General features: G+C 45.7%; 1 protein-coding gene across 1 annotated transcript in view; it reads right to left on the bottom strand.

The window, feature by feature from the left end:
* The window catches only part of TBCK (TBC1 domain containing kinase), a 308,853-nt gene extending 286,403 nt beyond the window's left edge, over positions 1–22,450 (bottom strand). Inside the window, exons 1-2 of the mRNA XM_083178707.1 lie at positions 22,268–22,450; positions 20,726–20,950 (exon numbers count right to left, since the gene is read on the bottom strand). Of these exons, the coding sequence (XP_083034833.1) occupies positions 20,726–20,918 (193 nt within the window). The 5' untranslated portion in view covers positions 20,919–20,950; positions 22,268–22,450. The remainder of the gene's footprint in view (positions 1–20,725; positions 20,951–22,267) is intronic.
* Positions 22,451–23,323: the final 873 nt, after the last annotated feature.

Raw genomic sequence — 23,323 nt, 5'->3', positions numbered from 1 at the left:
TCTGCCCAGGCCAGCAGTCTCTCGGCCTCCTGCATCATGCCTACACTCCGTGTTCCTCCTTGTCTGTTTATGTATGACACCACTACTTGGTTGTCCGACCTGACTACCAGCTCCTTGTTCTTCAGTATTTTCTGAAAGGCTCTGCATGCGCATACTACTGCCCTCATCTCCTTGAGATTTGAGTGCATTTTTTTCTCGTCTGTTGACCAGACCCCTTGGGACGACTGACCCTCGCAGACTGCTCCCCAGCCAGTTCCACTCGCGTCTGTCGTTAACACCACCTGGTCGGGCAGATGAAATAGTCTTCCTGCCTGCAATCTGCTTCTGTCTGACCACCACCTCAGATCTTCTTTCGCCCTTTGTGTTAGTCGAATTTGCTGGGTCAGATCCTTGTTGTTGCCATTCCACTGCGTCAGATAGCACCTCTGCAATTTTCTCGTATGAAACCTTGCCCACTGTAAGGTTTCTAACGCCGAGGCCATCAGTCCTAACACCTTCATACATGCTTCCGCTGTAGTCACTGATTCCCCTAATAAGGGTTTTATTGACTGAATCAACTTTTCCTGTCTTTCTGGCGTCAAAGTGACCCGGAGCGCCTGAGTGTCCAGAATCACCCCCAAGTACTTTATCTTGTTTGAAGGTTCCAATTGACTTTTGGTTTTGTTTATCAACCACCCGTGTATTGTCAAGAATTGTAACACCTCCTCGGTGTGTTTCACTGCCAGTTCTCTTGTTTCTGCCATGATTAGCAAGTCGTCTAAGTATGGCCATATTACTATGCCCTTTTGTCTTAACTTTGCCACCAATACCACTAGTACTTTGGTGAATGTTCTTGGTGATGTTGCTAGGCCAAACGGTAGTGCCCTGAATTGGTAGCTTATCCCCTGGATAGAAAACCTCAGGTACTTCTGATGGCTGACACAAATGGGCACGTGGAGATACGCGTCTTTGAGGTCTATAGAAGTCATGTACGCGTCCTTCTTGAGGTCTGGTAATATACTTCTTACCGACTCCATCTTGAACGTTCTTACTTCTACTAGCTGGTTCAGTTTCCTTAGATCCAGTATCGTCCTGAATCCCCCCGATGGTTTTTGAACCACAAAGAACCGAGAATACCAGCCCTCTCCTATTTGTGACTGCGGTGTTTCCACCACCACTTTCTGCTGTACAATCTCTATTAGGCTGGACAGCAAAGCTTCCTTTTCCACCGGATCCCTTGGTATTGGAGATTCTGTGAAGAACGACCCTGGACGCTCTTTGAACTCTATTTTGTAGCCTTGTCGTATAATCTCCAGTACCCACTTGTCCGAAGTGGATACCTCCCAGGTGCTCTGAAATTCGAGCAGCCTGGCCCCAACCGCCTGGGGTTCGGCGTCATTGTGTATTTTGTTTTGTGGCGAATTTGCTGTCTCTGCCTCTTTGGGCCCGAAAATTCACCCTTGAAAGCCAGGTACCTCTTCTGTACCCTCTGCCCGGTCTGTAGCTTCTCGCTTTTCTATATTCCTGACTCTGGAATTTGAAGTTTCTATTTCCAGGCGCCTTTCTACTTTGTTTTTCTTGAGGAAGCCACACTGATTTGCCCCCGGAAATTTTTGTAATGATCTGGTCTAGCTGGGTGCCAAACAAGTAGTCCCCCTGAAAAGGGAGAGTCAACAGTTTGTTCTTTGATTGTACATCAGCTGCCCATGGTTTGAGCCATAGCGCCCGCCTGGTCACTGCTGCTGCTGCACCGGCTCTAGCCGCTAATCTCATTGCGTCGAGTGATGCTTCGCACATGAACTCAATTGCCAACTGCACATTTTGCACCGTTTTGAGCAGCTCCGACCTCCTTATGCCGTCCAGCATGTCTGCCTCCAGCTGATTACACCATTCTCGCGTCACCCTAGATGTGATGGCCATGGCTGCTGCCGGCCTCAGTGCTGCTCCTGCAATCAGGTGTTGCTTCCTCAGCCCCAGCTCCATTCGGCGTTCCATTGGGTCCTTGAAATTATTTGCGTCCTCCAAAGGGAGGGTCGTTTTTTTCGAAAGTCTCGCAATTGCTGCGTCTACTTTCGGCAGCTCATCCCATGCCGTAGTAAGATCTGCCTGGAATGGGTACATCTTCCCCATCTTAGCCGGGACCACAGTCCTTTTATCTGGATGCTTCCATTCATCCAGCACTATCTCCGTTAGAGGCTGAGACAAAGGGAAAATTTTATTCCTCTTTTTCTTGTCTCTAAATAATAACTCTTGTAATTTAAGCTCCTCCGGGGCTTCTTCTATATTGAGTGCCTTGTTTATCAAGGCTAACAAATTTTCCACCATATCCACACTGAAGTCACTCTCAGTTTTATCCACTGGTGTATCCTCTGTGTCCTCTATAGCCTCTGCTGTAGAGACTCCTGGTTCCTCCCCAGACTCTCCCTCACTCATGCGGGAGCGCCCTCTTTTCCCGGTTGCTTTCACCAGGTCTTCCTGGGTCACAAAAGTCCCGGTAAGGGCTGTTTTAAGCATGTCCACTAATCCGGACATTTGTGACAGTGGGATCCTTGGGACTTTACATGTCTCACATACACTGCCCACATGTTTGTCTGGCAAGTTTTTGTCACACATCAGGCATTTGTCAACATGTTGTTTCTTATGCCTGGCTTTTCCTGCTTTATCTTTACTGCTGTCGGACCTGTCAAAACAAGCCCTCAATTACTATCCATGTATATGCTTTAATCCTTTCAGCTCTACTTTCATGGTGGCTTACCCCGACTTTTGTATGGCTTGTCTCTTTTCTTCCTCCATTTTTAGGTAGTCTAGTCTAAAAAGACATTATACCTTAGTGTCAAGCGGCAAAAAACAAAGGGGCATAACACTCACATTGTGAGCGCACACTCACCACCCAGAGGTACTTTCCATCCAAACGAGACCTCCGTCTGCCGCCGCTTACACCCCTCAGCTGGGAGCTCCGTTGGTGACATAGCTGCCTAGCGCTGCTGCTCATATACTGGCGCGCCGGCCCCCCTCCAATCGGAGCCGGCCGCGTCATCCAGCCGCGCGCTGCGTGCACGTGTCCAGCGCTCCCGGACGCGCGCTCCCACGCAGGTGACGCTGAAGCGCCCATCGTCATCTTCCGGCGCCTCCCGCGCGCGCACGCCTTCTCACTCGCAGCTCCATGTTGCTGCGAGTGTCCCCGACGTCCGCCCGGCTTCACTATTTGATGGACCCGGACAGATGACCGCTCCCTCGGCCACCTATGACGCCACCGCCTGTAGCCGCCCATACCTGAGGACGGCATGCGGCTCGTGAGACCCAGGCACTCTCAGGTACCCTTTCTCCCCTCAATAACCCCGGAAGGAATGAGGGGAGGTTTTTAGCCAAACTTCGCAGGGCAAGCCACCACCTTTCAGCTACCCATGCTTTTAGGGAAAGGAAAAAAAGACACAAGCAAGAAGGAGGAGGAGCCTTTTATACAGGAGGAGTCTTTTTTTCCTTTCCAAAGCTACCCAATCAGGGAAAAACCCATATGTAATGGCTGCCATGGGGGAGGTAGAGGAAAAATACCAGTTGGGTGCATGGCAGGACTCAGAAGGGAAGGAGTGATTTTTGGATTTTGCAGCTCAGATTCTGGTGGAATGAATGGTGGGTGCACCCCCAAAAAGTTGCTGATCAGTTAATTTATACTGATCAGCACAAAAGGGGGGGCAGCAGGGGGGGCAGCAGTCAGTTGCACAGGCAGCACAACCTTTGGTGCAACTGACAGGTATATATATATTAAAAAAAAAAACCTGCACCCCCAAAAAGTTGCTGATCAGCACAGATATACTGATCAGCACAAAAGGGGGGGGGGCAGCAGACACAAAATATAGCACTCTCTGTCACTATCTGTCACTATCTGTCACTATCTGTCACTCTATGACACTGCAGCAGCAGCACACAGGAAGTGACAAGATCCAGGAAGCATCCAGCTGCTGGCAGCACGCTACCAGCGGTGATCAGGTAAGTATCAGGCAAGGATCAGGTATGTATATCATGACAGATTGGTCGGTGACCGCTCTGCACGCAATTCCAGACCGGAATTGCGTCTGCAGCGCAGTCACCGTTAGTTTAAATCACGCGCCATGGCTGTGATTGGTCCGTCGGTCCGACGGACCAATCACAGCCTTGGGGGCAGGTGGGGTGAGGTGTAGTCATCACCGGTGACCCCCTCACGCCCGGCGGTGATTGATCCCTGTGTTACCGAGCGTCAGATTCGCGTCTGATTCGCGTCTGATTCGCCGGTAACACAGGAAAACGCTGCGATTGGTTGTTCACATTGAACAGCCAATCGCAGCGATCGCCGACGGGGGGGAGGCATCGCCGCCCCCCCGGGCATGCTGGGACATGTCTGCTGTCAGGGACAGCAGACATCGTCCCTCTGTCACCGCGTCCCTAGACGCGGTGACAGTTTAAAGTCATGACGTATATATACGTCATGTGTCGGGAAGTACATCCCGGCCATGACGTATATATACGTCAAATGTCGGGAAGGGGTTAAACATTTGCAAATGCAATTATTAAAAACAGGTAAAAAAGAAAAGGTAGAGAGAAATCTAAAATATACCATTACTCTTCAACAATATTCAATAAACATAAAACCGCGATGAAGCTGGGAAAGTGTCACGGACATGAAAATGCACGATAAAAATAATAATGTCCTGGTTGCTATGTTACATGAATCTTGCTCTGCTTTTACTCCTCTTCTAGCTATTGTATCAGAATTGAGGATTTAAAGCAGAGCCAGGCGATTGTTAGAGATCTGCAAATATTCTACATCTGCACGAAATAGTATTTATAGCTAGGATATGGAACAATCCTTTGTCCCTATTATTACTTTTAAACAGTTCATAACTTTAAGCTCTTGAAAGGCAGAGGCACAACCCCTGCAGTAATAGCGCAAGTGTTTCAGGACTGAACACTGTAATCAGCAATAGCATAGCAGAGGAAGCCACAAAACATAAGGATGGAAACAGTGACCGCATAAACGTATGACATGCACTGTAAATGATCTTATAACTAGTGACTGTCCAGAAACTGGACTTCAAATGGATTTAATGAAATTGTACTTTTAGTTATTTATTTTAATACAATGTATATTTTGGACTCAATGCAATATTTTTTTCGCAAATGGTTGCCAGGCCATCCTTATTGAGAACAGTGTCTTTAACATCTGTGAAGTACAAATGGTATTTCTTCCAGGGACTAGCATGCGTAGCTATGAATTCCATGCAGTATGCGCTAACAACGCTAATCCTTTTGACTAGCTAACCACATGTATAGACAAGCTCCCTTGGAGGTGGTGGGATCCAATTGAGGGTGAATCTGGTTGCATGCACATTTGTTTGTAAAAGTATTCTTCACAGTGGGCCACCGCTATTTCCGACCTGGGAAATAGCAGCGGCTCCCTATTCAATGCTGTCTTTAATGATAGCATCGAAGCGGGATCACGGCAGAATGGGCCCGACTTCAGAAGCTGTCGGCCCCGTTCTGCCAATAACGGCCATGGATTGTCGTTATCTGGGCCGCAGATCAACAATCCACGGCCGTTTTCGGGCCAGGATAACGGCTGTCGGCGGGGATCAACAGCCGTGATCCCAGATTGCATACCCCCCCAGTATATTTAAGGTTATTTTCAATCTCCAAGAGTTCTGCTTTCACAATAGTAAATTCTGTGGACACTACCATGGCAATTTAAAATAGATTATTATTATTATTATTATAATTATTATTATTACTTATTTAGTACTGTAATGAAAACATTTGTCATTCATTTTAGTTAATGTTCCACTGGAGCTTACAATCTAAATTCCCAAAAGCACAAACACATACATAGACATATATTAGAGTTCAATCACTAGAGATTAATGGATAATTTCTTCAGACAGCTACTATATTATTTAAGTATGCAAATTAGATTAGCAAATTCAACTGACTTTACACTAAATATGTAAATACTTTAACCAAATTTACATCTTAATAAAAAACATCTGTAATGTTTGTAAGAAGCAATGCAGTGAGTAATGCAGGCAGTTTACTACCGATGCAGTCCTGCAAGATGTATTTTGTATAAGGTTCCCTAAGTTATTCAGTTGGTCGGGTGACCTTAAATTACATAAAGTGCAAAATAGCTTAATGCATCATTATTCTCACATGGGGCAGAATGCATCAAAGCTAAAAAATATAGTCAAACCTCTGAAAATGCAGTTCTCTGAGAGGGATCCAATAAGATCCCTCCCAGTGTTCCTTGAAGCAAGTGCGCCAGGCGAGACCTGCAAATACCTGGAAGTGCTAACATTAAAAAGGTCAACTCTTTGCAACTCTATTCAAGCATACAGCGTTACTAAATGCTGCTATGCTTCTTTTGAGTGGTGGGACTGCATTCAAAATGCGATGTTTGATGCATCCCATCCATGGTCTTCCCTCCTCACAATCGTTTTAAAAATATATTTAAAGAGTAGTGCAGCCATTTTTAATATACCCATATTTTTAATTAGACATACATCAGTATGAATGTACTTAGATGGAGATTTTTCAACGTTTGGAGAGATTATATTACAGGCTGTGGGGCAGATGTATTATAATGACGCATAGCTTCGCCTCATTAACAAGGTGAATCAGGAAGGGACATCAACAAGATGTATTAACATCTTGTCTGCTGAAGCAGAGTGTAAACTCCCCCCTCCAGCGATGTCCCATTGACTGGTCATGTGCGGGATCTCGCTACTCACACGAGATCTCCAGCGCAGCCCAGAGCCAGCAGCAGGGTCAGCTCCGTACCTACTGTGAAGATAGAGCTTTGCCACCCTGCTGCTGGTGGAGCAGGTATAGCGCTGCTGACCGTTCATACATTCACCCTGCGTATCGGCCTGCCATCATTTAGATAGCAGCGCTGCTATGGACAGGGGCGCATACCCTGTCATTGGGCACACACCAGCTCCTTCAAACATGGGGGCGAAGTGTTATCAGTGCACATAACATGTGCTGTTACCCTTTCTCCCCCTTAACGACACTTCATACATCTGCCCAGGTATTGGAAAAATGACAGTTAAAGTACCAATCAACAAGCTCCTCCATCCCCACGGTGATTGCAGTGCTGGGTAAGTCTAGACTTACTCAGTGGCTGCGAACAGGGGGAAAACAATTCAATGGTGAGTGATTGCAAATAGGAGTTGCCCTGTGTGCGCAGCCGCAAACGAATTGCACAGGGACGGGGACTCTGGTGGGGCGGCGGTTACTTGATTGCTGGGCTCTGGAGATTCACAGCTCAGTTATCAGGTCCCAATGTGGTCCATTGTTCCTAGTACAGTCCATATAAGATGTAGCATAGAACACATGGAGCATTTCCTTCCTAATGTGAAATAATAGGAATATTAAATTGAAAACAAAGCCCAAAACCTAGAGTCTATGGAAATAAAGTGGTGCTCCATGCTGCTGAAAAGCATCCATTGGCCATAGGCTGTGCAATGAATAAAAGATTCATTGACTATGCATGTGTCAGATGTCACAGGTACCTTTAGTACAGAAGGAACCTTTCCATGTTAAGCATTTATCTGCACCAGCGGAAGAGGCGTCTACAGACAGCTGTATTAAACTACATACTTAGCGTGAGCACAGCCAGAGCGAAAATCAATCCCTGTTGGGCCCTTTCCTCAGCTCGTGTAATCCACGGTGAGGTTTCTGATCCGCGGTGAGTATGGAAAAGAATATAAAATGTAAGTGGAACAATAGATGGCTGAGCCTGCAATAAAGACAATTGTCAGTGAACATTAAATGCGCTCAGTGTTCTAGAGGTGATGAAAGACCATGCATCTGGAAAAGCAATTAGAAAGTAGTTGTGCTGTAACAGATTCCTCTGCCTCAGTTACAGATATGCTTCGCTTTCCAAGGTAATGAAATATGGAGGTATGGTTTATGTGGCCTGGAAATATCCTTCGCTACAAGGAAAAACAAAGGACAACACACGAATACCCATATACTATACCCACACTGAGTTCTCATACTAAGAGCCTGAGCCTGTTTATATATTAAATTCCAACTCTCATCCGCAGCATTCCTGAAGTCTTCTGATGAAGATTCCTGATGCTGTCCAGAACATATCCACCTATTTAATCCCATGTCTGGATCACATATTATAAATGTTTTATAGGGAAACTTTTACTTAGTGTAAAAGGAGCTTGAATGCCCTCTAAGGGCTCGTTCCGGGCTGAGCTGAATCGCACGGTGCACTATGACCACGGCTAAATAACGATGATCACATACACACCTTCCTGAGAACAGAGAAGACATCGGGATAACTGATCTCAATCCCAATGTATCCCCACCCTTTACATTCCTGTGTGCCTTAATAATCCATGCACATGATTGCATCTGGTCAATGAGCCAAGTTTACTGCACGGGAAATGGCATCTTGTAATATGCCCAAAATGGCCCCACCATTAAAGTATTTGTCAAGAACAATCATCCCATCAAAGAAACCTGCCACAGAATCTTATGTCACTAGTAGAATGGGAGTTTTATATTGTACCCAGCAAAAGCTTTTGCTAATGATTAATAGTTTATTTTAGGACACAGCTGATGCAAACATTGTGTCTTTTTTATTGTCATTAGCCATTTATGTATGGGCTGTACCATTCTTGGAACTTTTATTTGACAGTACCTGCATTACACCCATATCTCCCACAGAAAGCTTAGATATTACAGTTATTACTCCAATATCCAGACAACTACAGATGGTGAGGACACCCCTGTATATTAACTTTATTCAACAAGACATTCAGAACTCAAATAAAATGAGGTCAAAATCTCCAATTATCAAGATAAATATTATAAGATAGAAAATATGCATGTCAATAACTATAGCTCATACACTGGAGCAGTCAGCAACAAAGACAGCTATTTGTAGTCAGCTACAGTGTTCAGCTTCCTAATGTTTCTGAGCCATCACACTGCCCTCGGTATCCTTCAGACTTCTTATACTGCCCTCAGGTCATCCCGACTATACATGATAAATTCATTATATACTTTATCACTAAGGGACTAGCTGGCCAATTCTGCTACCAGCACTGGCATACGTACATACAGTACACATTAGGTAGTAACACACATGGGGCAGATTTAACAATGAGCGATTTTCTTGGTATCATGGATTCATTGCTCCAACCAATCATTTCCTAAAGGACATAGGTTTGAAAAAAAGTCACTTAGAAGCACATTGGCAGTAGTAATATCACTTAAATTGGTCTGACTGGTGAGAAGTCACAGGCATGCAGAATACATATAAGCCTGTATATAGGCCCAGTGACCATACAAAACATTCAGATTGTATGTTATGCACACACAGTCTACATGGGTTGAAGGCAGGGTCAGGGCCGCCGACAGGGGGGTGCTGCGGGCACAGCTGTCCCGGGCCCAGTCAGTGAAGGGCCCGGGGCCATTCATTCTGCCCACAGCACCCTCCCACTGAGCTGCCCTCGCTGACAGAGCCGGAAGTGCCAGAATCCGCTTGGTCCGGCACTCCGGTCTCACCCCTCCTCTGCCCGGCTCCTGTCATGTGCGCGGTCATTCGGAGCCATCTCACTGTCGCCCGGAGCCTACCAGCTTTTCGCCCGGAGTCCCCCAGTTGTGTATCTGGGCCTGGGACACCCGGGCGGCCCAGTCTCCCTTCTGCCGCATTTACTGTGTACAGTATATCTATATGTTGTGTGTGTGTGTGTATTTATGAATGTATGCTGTATGAGTTATGTATGTATCTAAGCAGTGTGTCGTGTGTGTGTGTTATGTATGCTGTGTGTGTATGTATGTATGTATATGTAGTGTGTGTGTTTGTATGTATGTGTGTACGTATGTATGATATCTATGTGCAGTGCTGGTGTGTGAGAGAGAATACTGTATTTATGTATGCAGAGTGTGTTGTGTGTATGTATGTATGTATGTATGTATGTATGTATGTATGTATGTATGTATGTGGGTGGGGTGAATAGCCCTGAATAGCCTGCGGTCAGCAGAGGAGCAGAGGGGGGCACCGGTCTAGAAGTCAGTACCGGCCCCACAATTTCTAGTGGCAGCCCTGGGCAGGGTTGCATGATTTAAATAAAACAATTTAAATCAAATCATTATTTAAATCAAAACATTAACAAACTACAACTTATGTTAAGAAATAGATAGATGTGTAGGTGGCCTATCAGTGAGTTTGTACAAGTGTGTAAGAAGCTGATAGATGATCTTGAAGAGATTGGACATCACAGCAATGTAGTAAAGATGGTGAAGGCCAGAGCTAATATTGCACTCAGATGTGCCTACTTGCTGGCTAATCTACTTGATCCTAGGTACAGGGGGGAAAAAGCTAGTCCTGCTGAAATTGAGATAGAGTTTGCACATGCCAATCATCGTAAAATTATGCCAGTCATCATCAACTTGTAGTGCATCCATGAAACCATTTGCACCATGCATTTTTGAAGTGGACACCAAATACCTCCTCTAGCCTGGTGGCTGTCCTGCGCAGCTCAACTTCAGTTACACACTTCTGTAGCAAATCTGAAGCAGACATTCACTGCAGATTCATCAAGTGCAGGAATGGAAAGGATTTTTAAAATGTACTAAAGGCCCCCATACAACCTGTGGAGTTATAAGAAGCATTGCATGCAGATTATGTGCACACAATTGTGCAATGCGCGGTCCTGCAGGTCGAACGGCTGGTCTGCAGATCAGACATGCTGCATGTGTGATCAGCCGTGATAAGGACCACATTGCATGTGCTTTTAAGCACATGCAATCGATCATTCAACTGGTCTGCCACCTTCCCTGCCTTCCCCGCCTCAGAAGAGACAGTTGCTAGAGATCAAATTTGACAGGAAGCACAGCGCTATGCAACCCCTTGGCAATGAGCATTAACCCCTGGCAACAGGCATTAAGCCCGGGCAATGGGAAACAACCCCTGGCAACAGGCATCAGACCCTGGCAATGACTATTAACCCTTGGCAATGAGCACTGGCCGCTTGGTTGTATGCAGCAGCTGGATTGAACGATGGATTGTGTGCACATTTGTGTCCAAAAACCACCAATTCTGCTGGGGAGTTGAAGGGGCATCTGGACACAATCAGGGGTTAAAGTGAGGGGGAACTCGGGGGAACTGAGTTCCACCACCTATAATGGTAGGGGGAACTGAGTTCCACCTGAACCACAGCCCTGGACAGTAGTTCCAACAGAATAGCCGGTTCCAGCGGCTTCCTTTTCTGGCACGGCGTATGTGATGTCATGCTGTCACCACTGCTCAGGTGAATATCAGAGGAGAGGTAGCTGCTGGACAGAAGGGGACAGATATGTGTCTTATGTCAGATATATGAAATGGGCTTTTACTGCATTTTTTGCTAGGGGTACTGCTGCTGTGGGCATTATGTGTATAATCAATACTACTGTAGGCATTATGTGCAAGGGATACTACTGTGTGCATAGATGTAAAAGAGACACTTATGTGTCATAACATGAATAAGGAGCACTACTTTGTGCTGTAAGATGAATCAGGGTCACTACATGTGGTGTAATGTGAATATGATTGTGCTACTTTGTTGCATAATTTAAATTGGGAATAATTTGGAGATCACTGTCCCTTTATAAAGTATCAGAGGTATGGCATAAAGTTTATAGGTTGCATGGGGTGCCAAAAACCCTGGCAGTACCCGGGGCTCCACCTAATTGGGGGGGGGGGGGGTCCGTGGCAGGGTACATTAGTTCCACCACCTCTCTGGGACCACTTTAAGCCCTGGACACAATCATGCCTTTCTGATGTATGACCAGCTGGTTGCCTTTTCTGTTGACAAACATGAGGACATTGACAAAGACATGTACATGTTTTCACTTCAACAATTGTTCATGTATTTCTAAAACAATCTGTAAAAATCTAAAATGAAAACCATTTACTTAAAAAATGAATAAGAAAATCTAATTTAAATCCCCAAAAAATTAATTTTAAATAAAGAAAATACAGATTTAAATCAAATAAATCTGTTTTTTTCCCCATCCAATTTTTATGCAACCCTGGTAGAGGGTACCCATTATATAATTTCTTTCAAAAGTATAAAAAATATATATATCATAAAAGATCATCAGTTCTCAGACTGCAGTGACATACCTAAGAACTTTAATAGTACATATGATGCTTACACAACATGCATACCACGTCTCACATGGCTTCAATGGAAACTTCCAATTAATGGAGTCTGTCCTCTAAAGGGGTGCACACATGCATTTTGGCTAGGAGATTTTGACTAAGATTTAGCGGAGTCAAAATTAAGTAGCCGCTGGAGATAGTCGGCTGCCTTCCCCAGCTACAGTACTAACCTGTTTCTACAGCCAAATAGACTGTGCGGAGTCTAGTCAAAACGGACTTGTCTGCACAGCCAATTTGGTTGGGCAATGGTGACACCATGGAGCTGTACATCGTTATTGCCCACAGTGTACACCTAGAGTGATTCTGACTAACATTTTAGGTGATATTGACTATCTAGTCAAAATTTCCTGGCCAAATCACACCTTGTGTACACGGCAAATTTGTCATTCATTTCCAACTGACTGCATTAGGCTTTTTATAAAAAGCAAATGTTAGTATGGAAAGCAAAGTTTGAAGTAATACTAACTTACCATGGGGGGGACAGGGAATCTCCTCAGGGATCTGGGCGTGGCCACGGAGGCGTTAGCGTGAGGGAGGTCGATGCCGGCTCTCTCCTGGACCCCGTCCCTCTCCCGCCTCATGCGCACGTGAGAGACCCAGCAAAGCATCCCCATGCCCGGCTACAACTAATACTGAAAGACCGCTGAAAGACCATCTTACGGTTGGAGGCTGCTGTTCCCGTGACCACGCGCCTTCGGTCTCTCCGGCTCTCCTCTGCAATTCTGTCGGCTGGTGTGTGGCATTGGAGCGGCGTGTAGCCGTAAGGACGCACCCGGCTTCTTCTTCTTCCGGCTGACCTCACGCAGCACACATCACTGCCGGGTGAGAAACGCCGCCGGGAGACGCCGGTGCAGAGACCGAGAGAGAGGAGGTCTGTCGCGGCCCCTCTAGCAAATTCCTTTTCGGCGACTTCCCGCGGCGTGGCCGTTGGGGGACACCAGCTGCTACCACTCCAGCACGGCGACAGAAGGGGAACGGTCAGCAATCCCCATTCAATTATCCCCATTCAACCCTCCCCGACTCCCCACAGTGATATCGCGGCCACCAGAGGGAGCGGTGCAGTACGGCACATGGCTCAGTGAAAGCGTATTCGTAATCTGTGACAAACCATCTCTAGTCACAGCTACGTCTTGGGGTATAAGACTGCTTGGCTACCACCCCTAAACAGCGAAGTCAAAACTCAAGTGGAAGTTTTTTCTCCAGTTTCCAGTGGCAAGCACCTAGGGGAAGTCGCATACCACGACTGAAGGTGCCGCAAGAGTCTGCACTTTTCCCCGCTGACCTGACCCCCCCCCAGTTTCACCACCTGCTGCAAACGCCTCAGTGAAGTTGTATACTGCATACTAAAAAGTTGGCAACCTGGTGAAGTGTGGGCCTGTACCATCTATTGCTGACCTAACCCTCCAGATCCCTTATCATTGGGATAAAGGTATCTTGTCTTTTTGATTTTTTTCTTTTGTTTTTTTTTTTCAAGGATCTCTGTAGGCGCCTTGCCTGAACTGTTTTGTCTTCCTATAGAGAAACGAGTGGGGATTTGGACATTTGTATCAATACACTGTTCCCATTTCTGGGGGGTTAAGATACAGGGGGTTACAGCAGCAACAAGAAAGAGCTAGAATACGTGCAAAGATGGGGAAGACCGGCCAGACTGCGGCCGCAGCTCGCTTAGAAAAATATGCACGGTCACAGACTCAGGCAGCAAATAGCTCCCAGATTAATACCCCTCAGACAACCCCGTCCAAAGTGTCGGCCGAAACACGACCCACGGAGGTTTCACTGCAGCAGGTACTAGATGCAGTTAATTCATGTGAAACCAATCTGATGGTGCAGATTAACAAAGTCCAAGCTGATATTTCCTTGCTACGGCAGGATGCTCAAGTGATCAGGGAAAGGGTCACAGAGGTGGAGAATCGTGTATCATCATTAGAGGATGCTATGGCTCCTCTCCAAGTTCAAGTTAAATCTATGTCCGGCCAATTGTTAGACATGAGACTTAAAGTGTCAGACTTTGAAGGGAGGCTTCGACGCAATAACGTAAGGTTCATTGGATTCGAAGAAAGGGTGGAAGGCAGCAATCCCGAAAAATTTCTCGAGACATGGCTAGTGCAGGAATTCGGGAGGGAGGTGTTTTCACCACAATTCGTGATTGAAAGAGCTCACCGTGTGCCGTCCCGTCCTGCTCCTCCAGGGGGTCCACCACGCACAATAATAGCCAGAATTCTCAACTTTAGAGATCGGGACTGTATTCTGCGTTCAGCTAGGAACAAGGCAGACTTTGGGCATATGGGCAAGAAAATATCGGCCTTTCCAGACTTCCCCATTGACATTCAACGGGAACGTGCAAAGTTCAGAGATATCAAAGCAAGGCTCAGGCAGCTTGATTTAAAATATTCCATGCTGTATCCATCGAAACTAAGAATTGAAGTCAACGGAACAACAAAATTTTTCTTCACCCCTGCTGATGCCGCGGTTTGGCTGGATGGCTCATACCCTGGTGTGGGCCCTCTCGCCAACTAGCGGACTCGCATGATTGGTTCCGTCTGGACTGTCTTATTACATTGAAGTCTGCCACTTAAATATTGTTTTTTTTTTTTTTTGATATTATTGCTGATCTTTCTCGCACGGGGGAGGGGAGGGGGGGATAGCGGGAAAAGTATGTCTAAAAATTAGGGATATCAAAGCAAGGCTCAGGCAGCCGGTTCTAAAATACTCTATGTCGTATCCCTTGAAATTGTGAATTTAAATTCAAATTCTTCTCCTCCTCTGTTGATACCGTGGGTTGGCTGGATGGCTCCTGCCTTGGGGCGGGCCCCCTTGCCAACTGGCGGACTTGCATGATTACTTGTGTTTTGACTGTCTCATTGTATAGCAGACCGCCAGCTATATAATGTTTTTTCTACATTTTTATAGATTTCTTCTGCATAAGGGAGGGGAGGGCGGGATTGCGGGAAAAGTATGTGCAAAATTCAGGGATATCATAGCAAGGCGTAGACAGCTTGATCAAAAATTCTCCATGCTGAATCCCTTGAAACGGTGAAGTGATATTAATAGAAATAATTTAAATTTTTCCTTATCTCTGCCGGTCCCGCCGGTTGGCTGGATGGCCTCTGCCATGGTGCGGGCCGTCTCGCCAACTTGCGGAATCGCACGACTACTTGGGCTTTGACTGCCCTTTCATATGGCGGTCCGCCAGTTATATAATTTATTTTTGATATTCTTGCTGATCTTTCTTGTATGGGGGAGGGGAGGGGGGGATAGTGGGTAATGTATGTGCAAAATTCAGGGATAACAAAGTAGGCTCAGGCAGTTTGAGCTAGAATATTCTATATTGTATCCCTTGAAAAGGTGAATTGGGTCAATGGGTAAACTATACTTCTCTTCACCCCCTGCCGACGCCGTGGGTTGGTTGAGTGGCCCCTACCTTGGTGGGGGCCCTTCATTCAACTAGCGGATCAGGATGATTATTTGTGTTTCTGACGGTCTGCCGGTCATACATTGTATCATTGATATTATTGCTGAGTTTTTCACGTGTGGGGGGGGGGAGGGGGGGATAACGGGAAAAGTAATAAAAGAGAAAAATACTTTGTTAAGAAAAGAGGGGAGAGCCGGCCACGCCATGGGTGGCCATATATTAATTAGCCCTTAGAGATACAAGCTTGGGGTGGAGCTTAGAAGGGGGGAGTAGGGATCCAGGTACGCCAGGGGTGATGGGCTGTACAGGGTGGGGGGGGGGGGGTGGGGTTATTGCAGGGTGTTTGTATGTTTGTTATGTGTCATGTCTTAAGGCAGTTTATCTGGAGGGAGGAAGGAGATTTGGGAAGCGTGGGAGGAGAGTTCCCATGGTCAAGTTTATAGGGGACATCGAAAGGCATTGTGGGGATGACTAAATTTTTAACATGGAACGTTAGAGGTCTCAATGACAAAGTGAAACGCTCACTAGTCCTAAACCATTGTAAATCCCTGGACGCGGATATTATCTGCCTTCAGGAGACTCACCTTTGTGGGGATAGATTACTATCGTTAAAACGCCCCTGGGTGGGTTCAGTTTTCCATGCCCCCTGTTCAACAGCATCTAGGGGGGTTTCTATCTTAGTTAAGAAAACAGTAGTTTTTGAGACTCGTACCACTAAGATCGACCCTGGGGGTAGATACATTTTTCTGGATGCCAGTATTAATCATGTAGATGTGAGCCTGATGGTAGTATATATCCCTCCCCCCTTTTCATACGATGTGCTGAGGGCAGCAGTGGAGTTCACCACTCTTTTCCCCACTAACCATTTGATTTGTTTGGGAGACTTTAACAATATAATGTCACCACAAATGGATAGATGGGGAAAATCCAATAAATCTGTTAGTAAAGGGGAGAGTAGATTTGCAGAGTTTATTAAGGGGATTGGGTGGAGTGATCCATGGAGATTGCGATATCCGGCAACCAGCCAATTTTCGTGTTACTCCCCCACCCATGGTGTATTCTCCAGGATTGATCTAATCTTTGTTTCAGATACCCTATTAAATAGGATCACCCATATCGAATATAAGGCCCGCGGGATTTCGGACCACTCGCCCCTTGTCATGCAGCTTGATTTGGCAGAACCCGTTGGATTTAGGTATTGGAAGCTTCAGCCCTACTGGCTCCCCCAGTTAAATCAGGAAGAGATCGAGGCAGAAATCTTGTCTTTCTTCCAGTACAACGACGGCTCATCGTCCAGTATTAATGTATGGGACGCATTTAAAGCTTACCTACGGGGGGTGTTTATTAAAAAAATTTCGTTTTTGAAGGGGCTTCATCGAAGGAAGGCAGGTGATTTAGAGGCAAGAACTCTTGACTTAGAAAGAGTCTATCAAGTTAGTAATTTAGATCTTGACAGGGTGGAATGGCAAAGGACTCAGACAGAGTGGTTAGAATACTTACAAGAAGTCAATTATCGTAGGCTTATAGTGGGCTCTCACCAGTGGTACACTGGTTCGGATAAAGCCGGAAAATTCATGGCTTTTTTGCTCAAGATGGATAAGCCTTCAAACATTATTTCTAGCATTAGAACTGAACAAGGCCAAATTCGGTCATCAACTCCAGATATAGTCGAGGAATTCGTCAACCATTTTGGAAAAGTTTATCAATCAGCCCAGAAATCCAGTGAGGAGGAGTTGACGCAGTTTTTTCTGGGTCTACACCTCCCCACACTATCGCAGGACGCCCAAACCCTCCTAGATGCCCCCATCACGAGTGAAGAAGTGGAGGGGGTAATTAACTCCCTTCCCCTGGGAAAGGCCCCCGGACTGGATGGCTTGCCTGGTGAGATGTACCGAAAATTTGACAAAGCTCTGACTCCTCGTCTGGTAGTCCTTTGTAACGCCATGATGATGGAAGACGATCTTCCATCCTCTATGGCAGAATCATCTATAGTCTTTATTCTAAAGAAGGGTAAAGATCCCATGAGTGTCGACTCATACAGGCCTATTTCTCTCATGCCCACCGACGCGAAAATAATCGCCAAGGTATTGGCTAATCGTTTGGGAAGAGTAATCCAGGATATAGTACACCCTGACCAATCCGGGTTCATGAGTGGAAAATCCACCACGATTAATATCAGGAGGGTTTTTTCCTACATCCAACATATGAAGATTAAGGGATTGAACGCCGCGGTAGCCTCATTCGACGCGAACAAGGCGTTCGATTCCGTTGAATGGGGCTACTTATGGGGTGCTTTGAAGGCTTTCGGGTTTGGGCCGGGCTTTGTCAAATGGTTGAGGCTCATGTATAAGAATCCTAGGGCCAGAGTCTCAATTAATGGGTACACATCCCAGCCATTTCCCCTGTTTAGAGGGACTCGGCAGGGTTGTCCCCTTTCCCCACTGATTTTTGCCATAGCGATAGAGCCCTTGGCTTGTCTGTTAAGAGCTAAGTTATATTGCGAAGATATTGGGAGAGATTTGAAATATAATCTCGTATCCCTGTATGCTGATGATCTTCTAGTCGGGATGGCCGATCCAAACAGAGATTTCCCAACGGTGATAGAGCAACTCGGTCGCTTTGGCGAACTCTCGGGGCTCACAGTAAACTGGGGCAAATCACACCTGATGATAGTGGGAGAGGACGCCTTGAGTGGCTGTGGGCTCGGTGTACCACTGGTGAAGACTACGGGTTTTAAATATCTGGGTGTTAAGGTGTCGGTAGAAACAGAGGACTTTATAAAAGATAATATAACCCCGGCGATACAAGAAGCCAGATCTAAGTTCAAGTGTTGGGCTAAGCTCCCCTTAACGGTGCAGGGTCGGGTGAATCTAATTAAGATGGTAATTCTGCCCAAAATACTGTACCTACTTCAACATTCCCCAGTATATATCAAGGACGATTACTTCAGAAGTCTGGACAGTACGATGTCCTCGTTTATTTGGGGCGGTAGGCGCCCTAGAGTAAAACTCGCCACTCTATGCAGAGATCGGGATAAGGGGGGTATGGCCCTACCGAGCTTTAGGAGATACTATATCGCTGCTCAGCTACTCCACCTGAGGACTTGGGTGAAACCGGAAGAACAGCCTAGTGAATTAATCAGGCTCATAAAGTGTATAGATCCAAATGTTACCCCGATGCAGATCCTCTTTTCTGGATCACTAAATAGATCCCACCCTCCCATAGTCTCTCAGGCTATGAGAATTTGGAGAATGGTGTGTGCCTCAGAGAAGTTTAGGGGTCAGGATCCAGAATCATCGTTTCTTCTCTTACCCATGTCCTCAGAGATCACTAGACAGCAAGGGGGAAGGCTATGGTCACAATTTGGTATTAGCTCATTGGATCAGCTATTTCTGGACGGTAATTTTAAATCTTTTGCCCAGCTCCAGATGGAGTATGCCCTTCCAAAGTCTATGTTCTATAGATTCCTACAGCTGAGGAGCGCAATTTCCGGGTTTGGAAGGGATAGGGAACAATGGCTAATAGATACCCCTATTAAAGTCTTCCTGAGAAAACTTACCCCGCGCAAAAGGGTGTCAAAACTCTATAGATATTTAACTACTATCGCCCCAGACGACGGGCTAAATCTACTCATGCAGAAGTGGGCAGTTGATATTCCTGCTATTAAAGAGAGCAACTGGCAGGAGGCCCTTGCAATTCAAAAAAAGGCAACCAACTCCATACGTGTACAGCAAGTCCAGTTTAATATCATACATCGTACGTATATGACCCCAGTACGAATAAAAAAAATGAGGGGATCAGGGGCTGATAGTTGTCCAAAGTGCGGCGAAAGCGGGGCAACATTCTGGCACTTAATGAGGACGTGTGAAAAAGTTGACCAATTTTGGAAAAGGGTCCGCCAGGTGCTCTCAGGATTGGGAGAGATGCAGGGTAATTTTTCTGATATTAATTTGGTTATGGGGCTATGGAAGGAGGGGGAAAGGACCAGTGAGTTGAGCCTTCTGTTCCTACATCTTACTGCTATTGCCAAAGTAGTTATAGCTCGCTACTGGATGGCAAAAAATGGGCCGCCTTTTAATGAATGGCTTAACTTAGTGAATACCACATATGAACACGAGAAATTTCATTATGCCTCTACGGGGCGCAGTGAAAAATTTCTATCGATCTGGTACCCCTGGCATAGCTCGGTTTATTATCAATTTAAAGGATAGTCTAGCAAAGGATGGATAATGAGTTTCTCATAGTTTTAAAGGCTCTATACTGGGTTTCACACGTGAAGGCTTTTCAGTTATCTCCTTTTTTTTTTTTTTGTTGGTAAAGTGTCCATATGTCACGTTTTGAACATATCAATTGGAGTCACTTTAAGCATTACTCTAGAGCTCAAACTCACAATTAATTACATGGGCCAAGGGGACGTGGGCTTTAGCCTAGGATATCCCTAACCCCTTACAAATTTTAACCGGGCGTCCGAATCAGGCCCTAAATAGGGTTACGGACCCCGCACATATTGCACTTTAAATGAACAAAATATAAAAAAAAAAAAAAAAAAAAAAAAAAAATAAACAGCTTAAATCACTACTTCTTCACATGTCTATCCTGGCCGATCACCAAGGTTACACGATTCTGTGTCGGCCCTATGTATATTAGCACCAGGCACTTAAAGCACTTCTGCACTTTCTGACTATATTCACTTTGTTAACGCAAAAAAAAAAAAAAAAAAAAAACAGTATAGAGCCATTTGGACTATCACTAGTATATATCTCTTTCCCTCCAGTCAGGTATAAGTAGGAATTCCTCTTAACAATAGAGCATCATATTGTAGATACCTAGTTCCTCCACTCTTCCTCCAAGTTAAGCCCAAAGAACTGTTTGAACGGGAAGATATCCAATGCCCCTTTCCCTGTCCCCAGTTAAAGCCCCTAAAACCATGTCATTCTTCACCTGATCTATGGGGTTGTCCCCAAGTAATGTCCTAGTATCCTAGTAATCGGTGTCCTGATTCTACCTCCTCGTAGTCCTAATGATGTTGTATAATTGACTGCCTTGTCTGATATATGTAATGTAACGTATTATTTTATATTGTTTATGTGTTTGTTAAAAAATGAAAAATAAAGACTCAATTAAAAAAAAAAAAAACTTACCATGTTTACCCCGAGAGATATCCACATACTGGCACAGTCTGGGGTGGACAATAGTCTTGAGGACTTGAAATCTCCCCAGGATTTTGATAGAATTTGGAGTGAGAGGGAGGCCGTTGCTTCCACAGACATCATGAGGGAGAGCCGACGCAAAAAAGGTGAAAGCTCCCAATTGAGCATCCTTCAGAGGAGCCATTATGTATGGTTAGCGGATTCAGACAGGAAAAGCTGTGTACAGTAAATAATGTTTGCTGGTATTAGTGTACAGCATTGCAATCATTTTAATTTACTAACAACAGCTTGCAATTGCTTTAGGATTCTTAAATCATCTGAACAATGGCCATAACATCCACAACACTATGGCAGTTAATCAATGCGGCCAGCAAGGGGGTTTAACCCCCGCGCCGGCCGATCGCTCTATTCTTCGTTCTGGGGAAATCCCCAAAACAGTGAGACCCACGGCTAATGCAGAAAACTCACTGTATTTAGCCGCGAGTCTCGCTGCTTCTGGAGCCGCATATGCCAATTCCCCCTCACTCAAAAAATGGAGCGAGGGGAAATTGGCGTATGAGGGGGCTGCGTTGAATACTGACAGGGTGACAGCAAGCAGGAAGCTCTGCTCGCTGTCGCCGCTCGCCCACAGCATTGAATACCTGCCTATGTACAGGATACTAGAAAACAATCCAAACAGCCAATAATATTTGTTAAGCAGCCCATACACGCTGTGATGCGGGCTGTGCGTTATGTGCTTTGAGGTGCGCACTCCCGCAGCACCTCATCGCACAGTACAAAAAGTATGTGCTTGCACATACTTTTTGTACTTTGTTTTCATCGCATTGCATGCACAACGCATGCACAGGCAATGCAATGCGATGCCTGCTATTTAAGCACCGAACGCAAGCCCATATCGCAGCGTGTATGGCCAGCAGTAGTGCTTCAACTGGCATGTATTATGAAGAAAGGGACAGGCTGAATTAGGAAGATGGGTTTCCAAGTGACCAGTGGCATAGGACCACCTGTTATCCTTAAGATCAGCACTATTCTTATTAGCCAAGCCATGTTTCCTATATGGTGGCCATCTAGTTCCCAAGGTAGCGCTCATACATGTACCTGCACCATTCATTCCCTATAGGGATCGTGGAAAATATCCATATGTTGGTCGCTAAATTATAGCAGGCAATGGATAGAATCAGTACACTTAATTCTATACACTTATTATAATACACTTAATTCTATAAAATCATCAAATTCTCTTCATGAAAGTATTTTAATCAAACACATCATTTACTATCATAAAGTGATGCCTCTGAAACATTAGTAGCTTGCACAGTACGATGTGGGAATATTGTGACTCTGCAAAGCTATTTACAACCTATTACTGTTTATTTCTAAACAATCAGAACGGAGACCATCAGCTTCCTATTGATAAAGCACAGCATGATGACATGTGAGCAGTGCACCCAGGGCATGTACTGTCTGCAGGGGCTGCATCATACTGGGCGAGGTGCTGGTGGGCAACAGCAGCCAGCCCCCGGCGTGTCTCACCCTGTCTGTGTGATCCTCCTGCTAAAGATCCGCCCTGTCTCCCGGCACCGGCTCTACCTGCATCGCACTCAGGCAGAATGCAGCTGCACCATGACAGCCGGCGGCGCCGTCACATGACCGCAGCATCACATCATAGCCGGGCGACAGCGCAGGAGTCGGACATCATTCGTGCAGAAGATGGCTGAGGAGGAGGGTTCTGGACCAGCAATCAGCACCTGGTGTGCTGCTGTTGCTGCCGCAGTGCCACCGCAGCCGCCCGGGGAGGGTATACGGTCATCATAGTTCGTTTGTTTTTGGCTCCGGTATACGATATCATGCAGGGTCCCAGACATGGATTTCTTTAGCGAGGCTGCGGGGACACGGAAGCAATAATGCCTAGCTGTATTAGGGGCCCATTAATCATGGATCTCATATTGAATATGGTCTACACAGATTGATACATGTTGCAGCATCCGGCGGGTGTGGCACCAATTGAAAACCCATTAAGTGGTGGAATGGTAAATGTACCTGAATGCTGAGGATAGCTACCTCTGACATATTAGGGCTCAGAGGTGGAACTACCATTGGTGCAGCAGGGAAGGCCATTGTTGCCTTTGCCATCAATGGCAAAAGTGCAACTGGCCATCGATAGTGCATAACTATGCACTGGATAAAAATCAATGTTTTTACATCTGGATGGTCATCCATTTTCTTTGAGTAATTGGCCTGTGGGCCAATCAAAATGTGGGGTGTCATAGGTGTTTGGGGCTTTTAAGCTTGACATCGATGGTGGGAAACCATCTGGTTCTCCCCCATCAATGGCAAAACTATTTGAAATCGGCCATAAACAATCAATGATTTCTTGGACTAAGAGATTTATTCAGACCTGATTGCACAGCAGGCGATTATTGATACACTGCACAACCATATGGGCCACAATGCGGGTGCGTGACTCCATGCTGCAATGAAAACCTGCTAGCTGTTTGCAAGGTGATTGAGAGGAACTACGTATCTGAGCGTGTTAAGGAAAATGCAGAATTGACGGAAAAAAATGCTGAGCGTGTTAGAGAAAATTCA

Source organism: Crinia signifera, chromosome 1 (assembly GCF_055691185.1).
Source record: "Crinia signifera chromosome 1, ASM5569118v1, whole genome shotgun sequence".
Lineage (NCBI taxonomy): Eukaryota > Metazoa > Chordata > Amphibia > Anura > Myobatrachidae > Crinia > Crinia signifera.
Note: the sequence above shows the minus strand (reverse complement) of the source record. Positions and strands in the feature narration are given on the sequence as shown.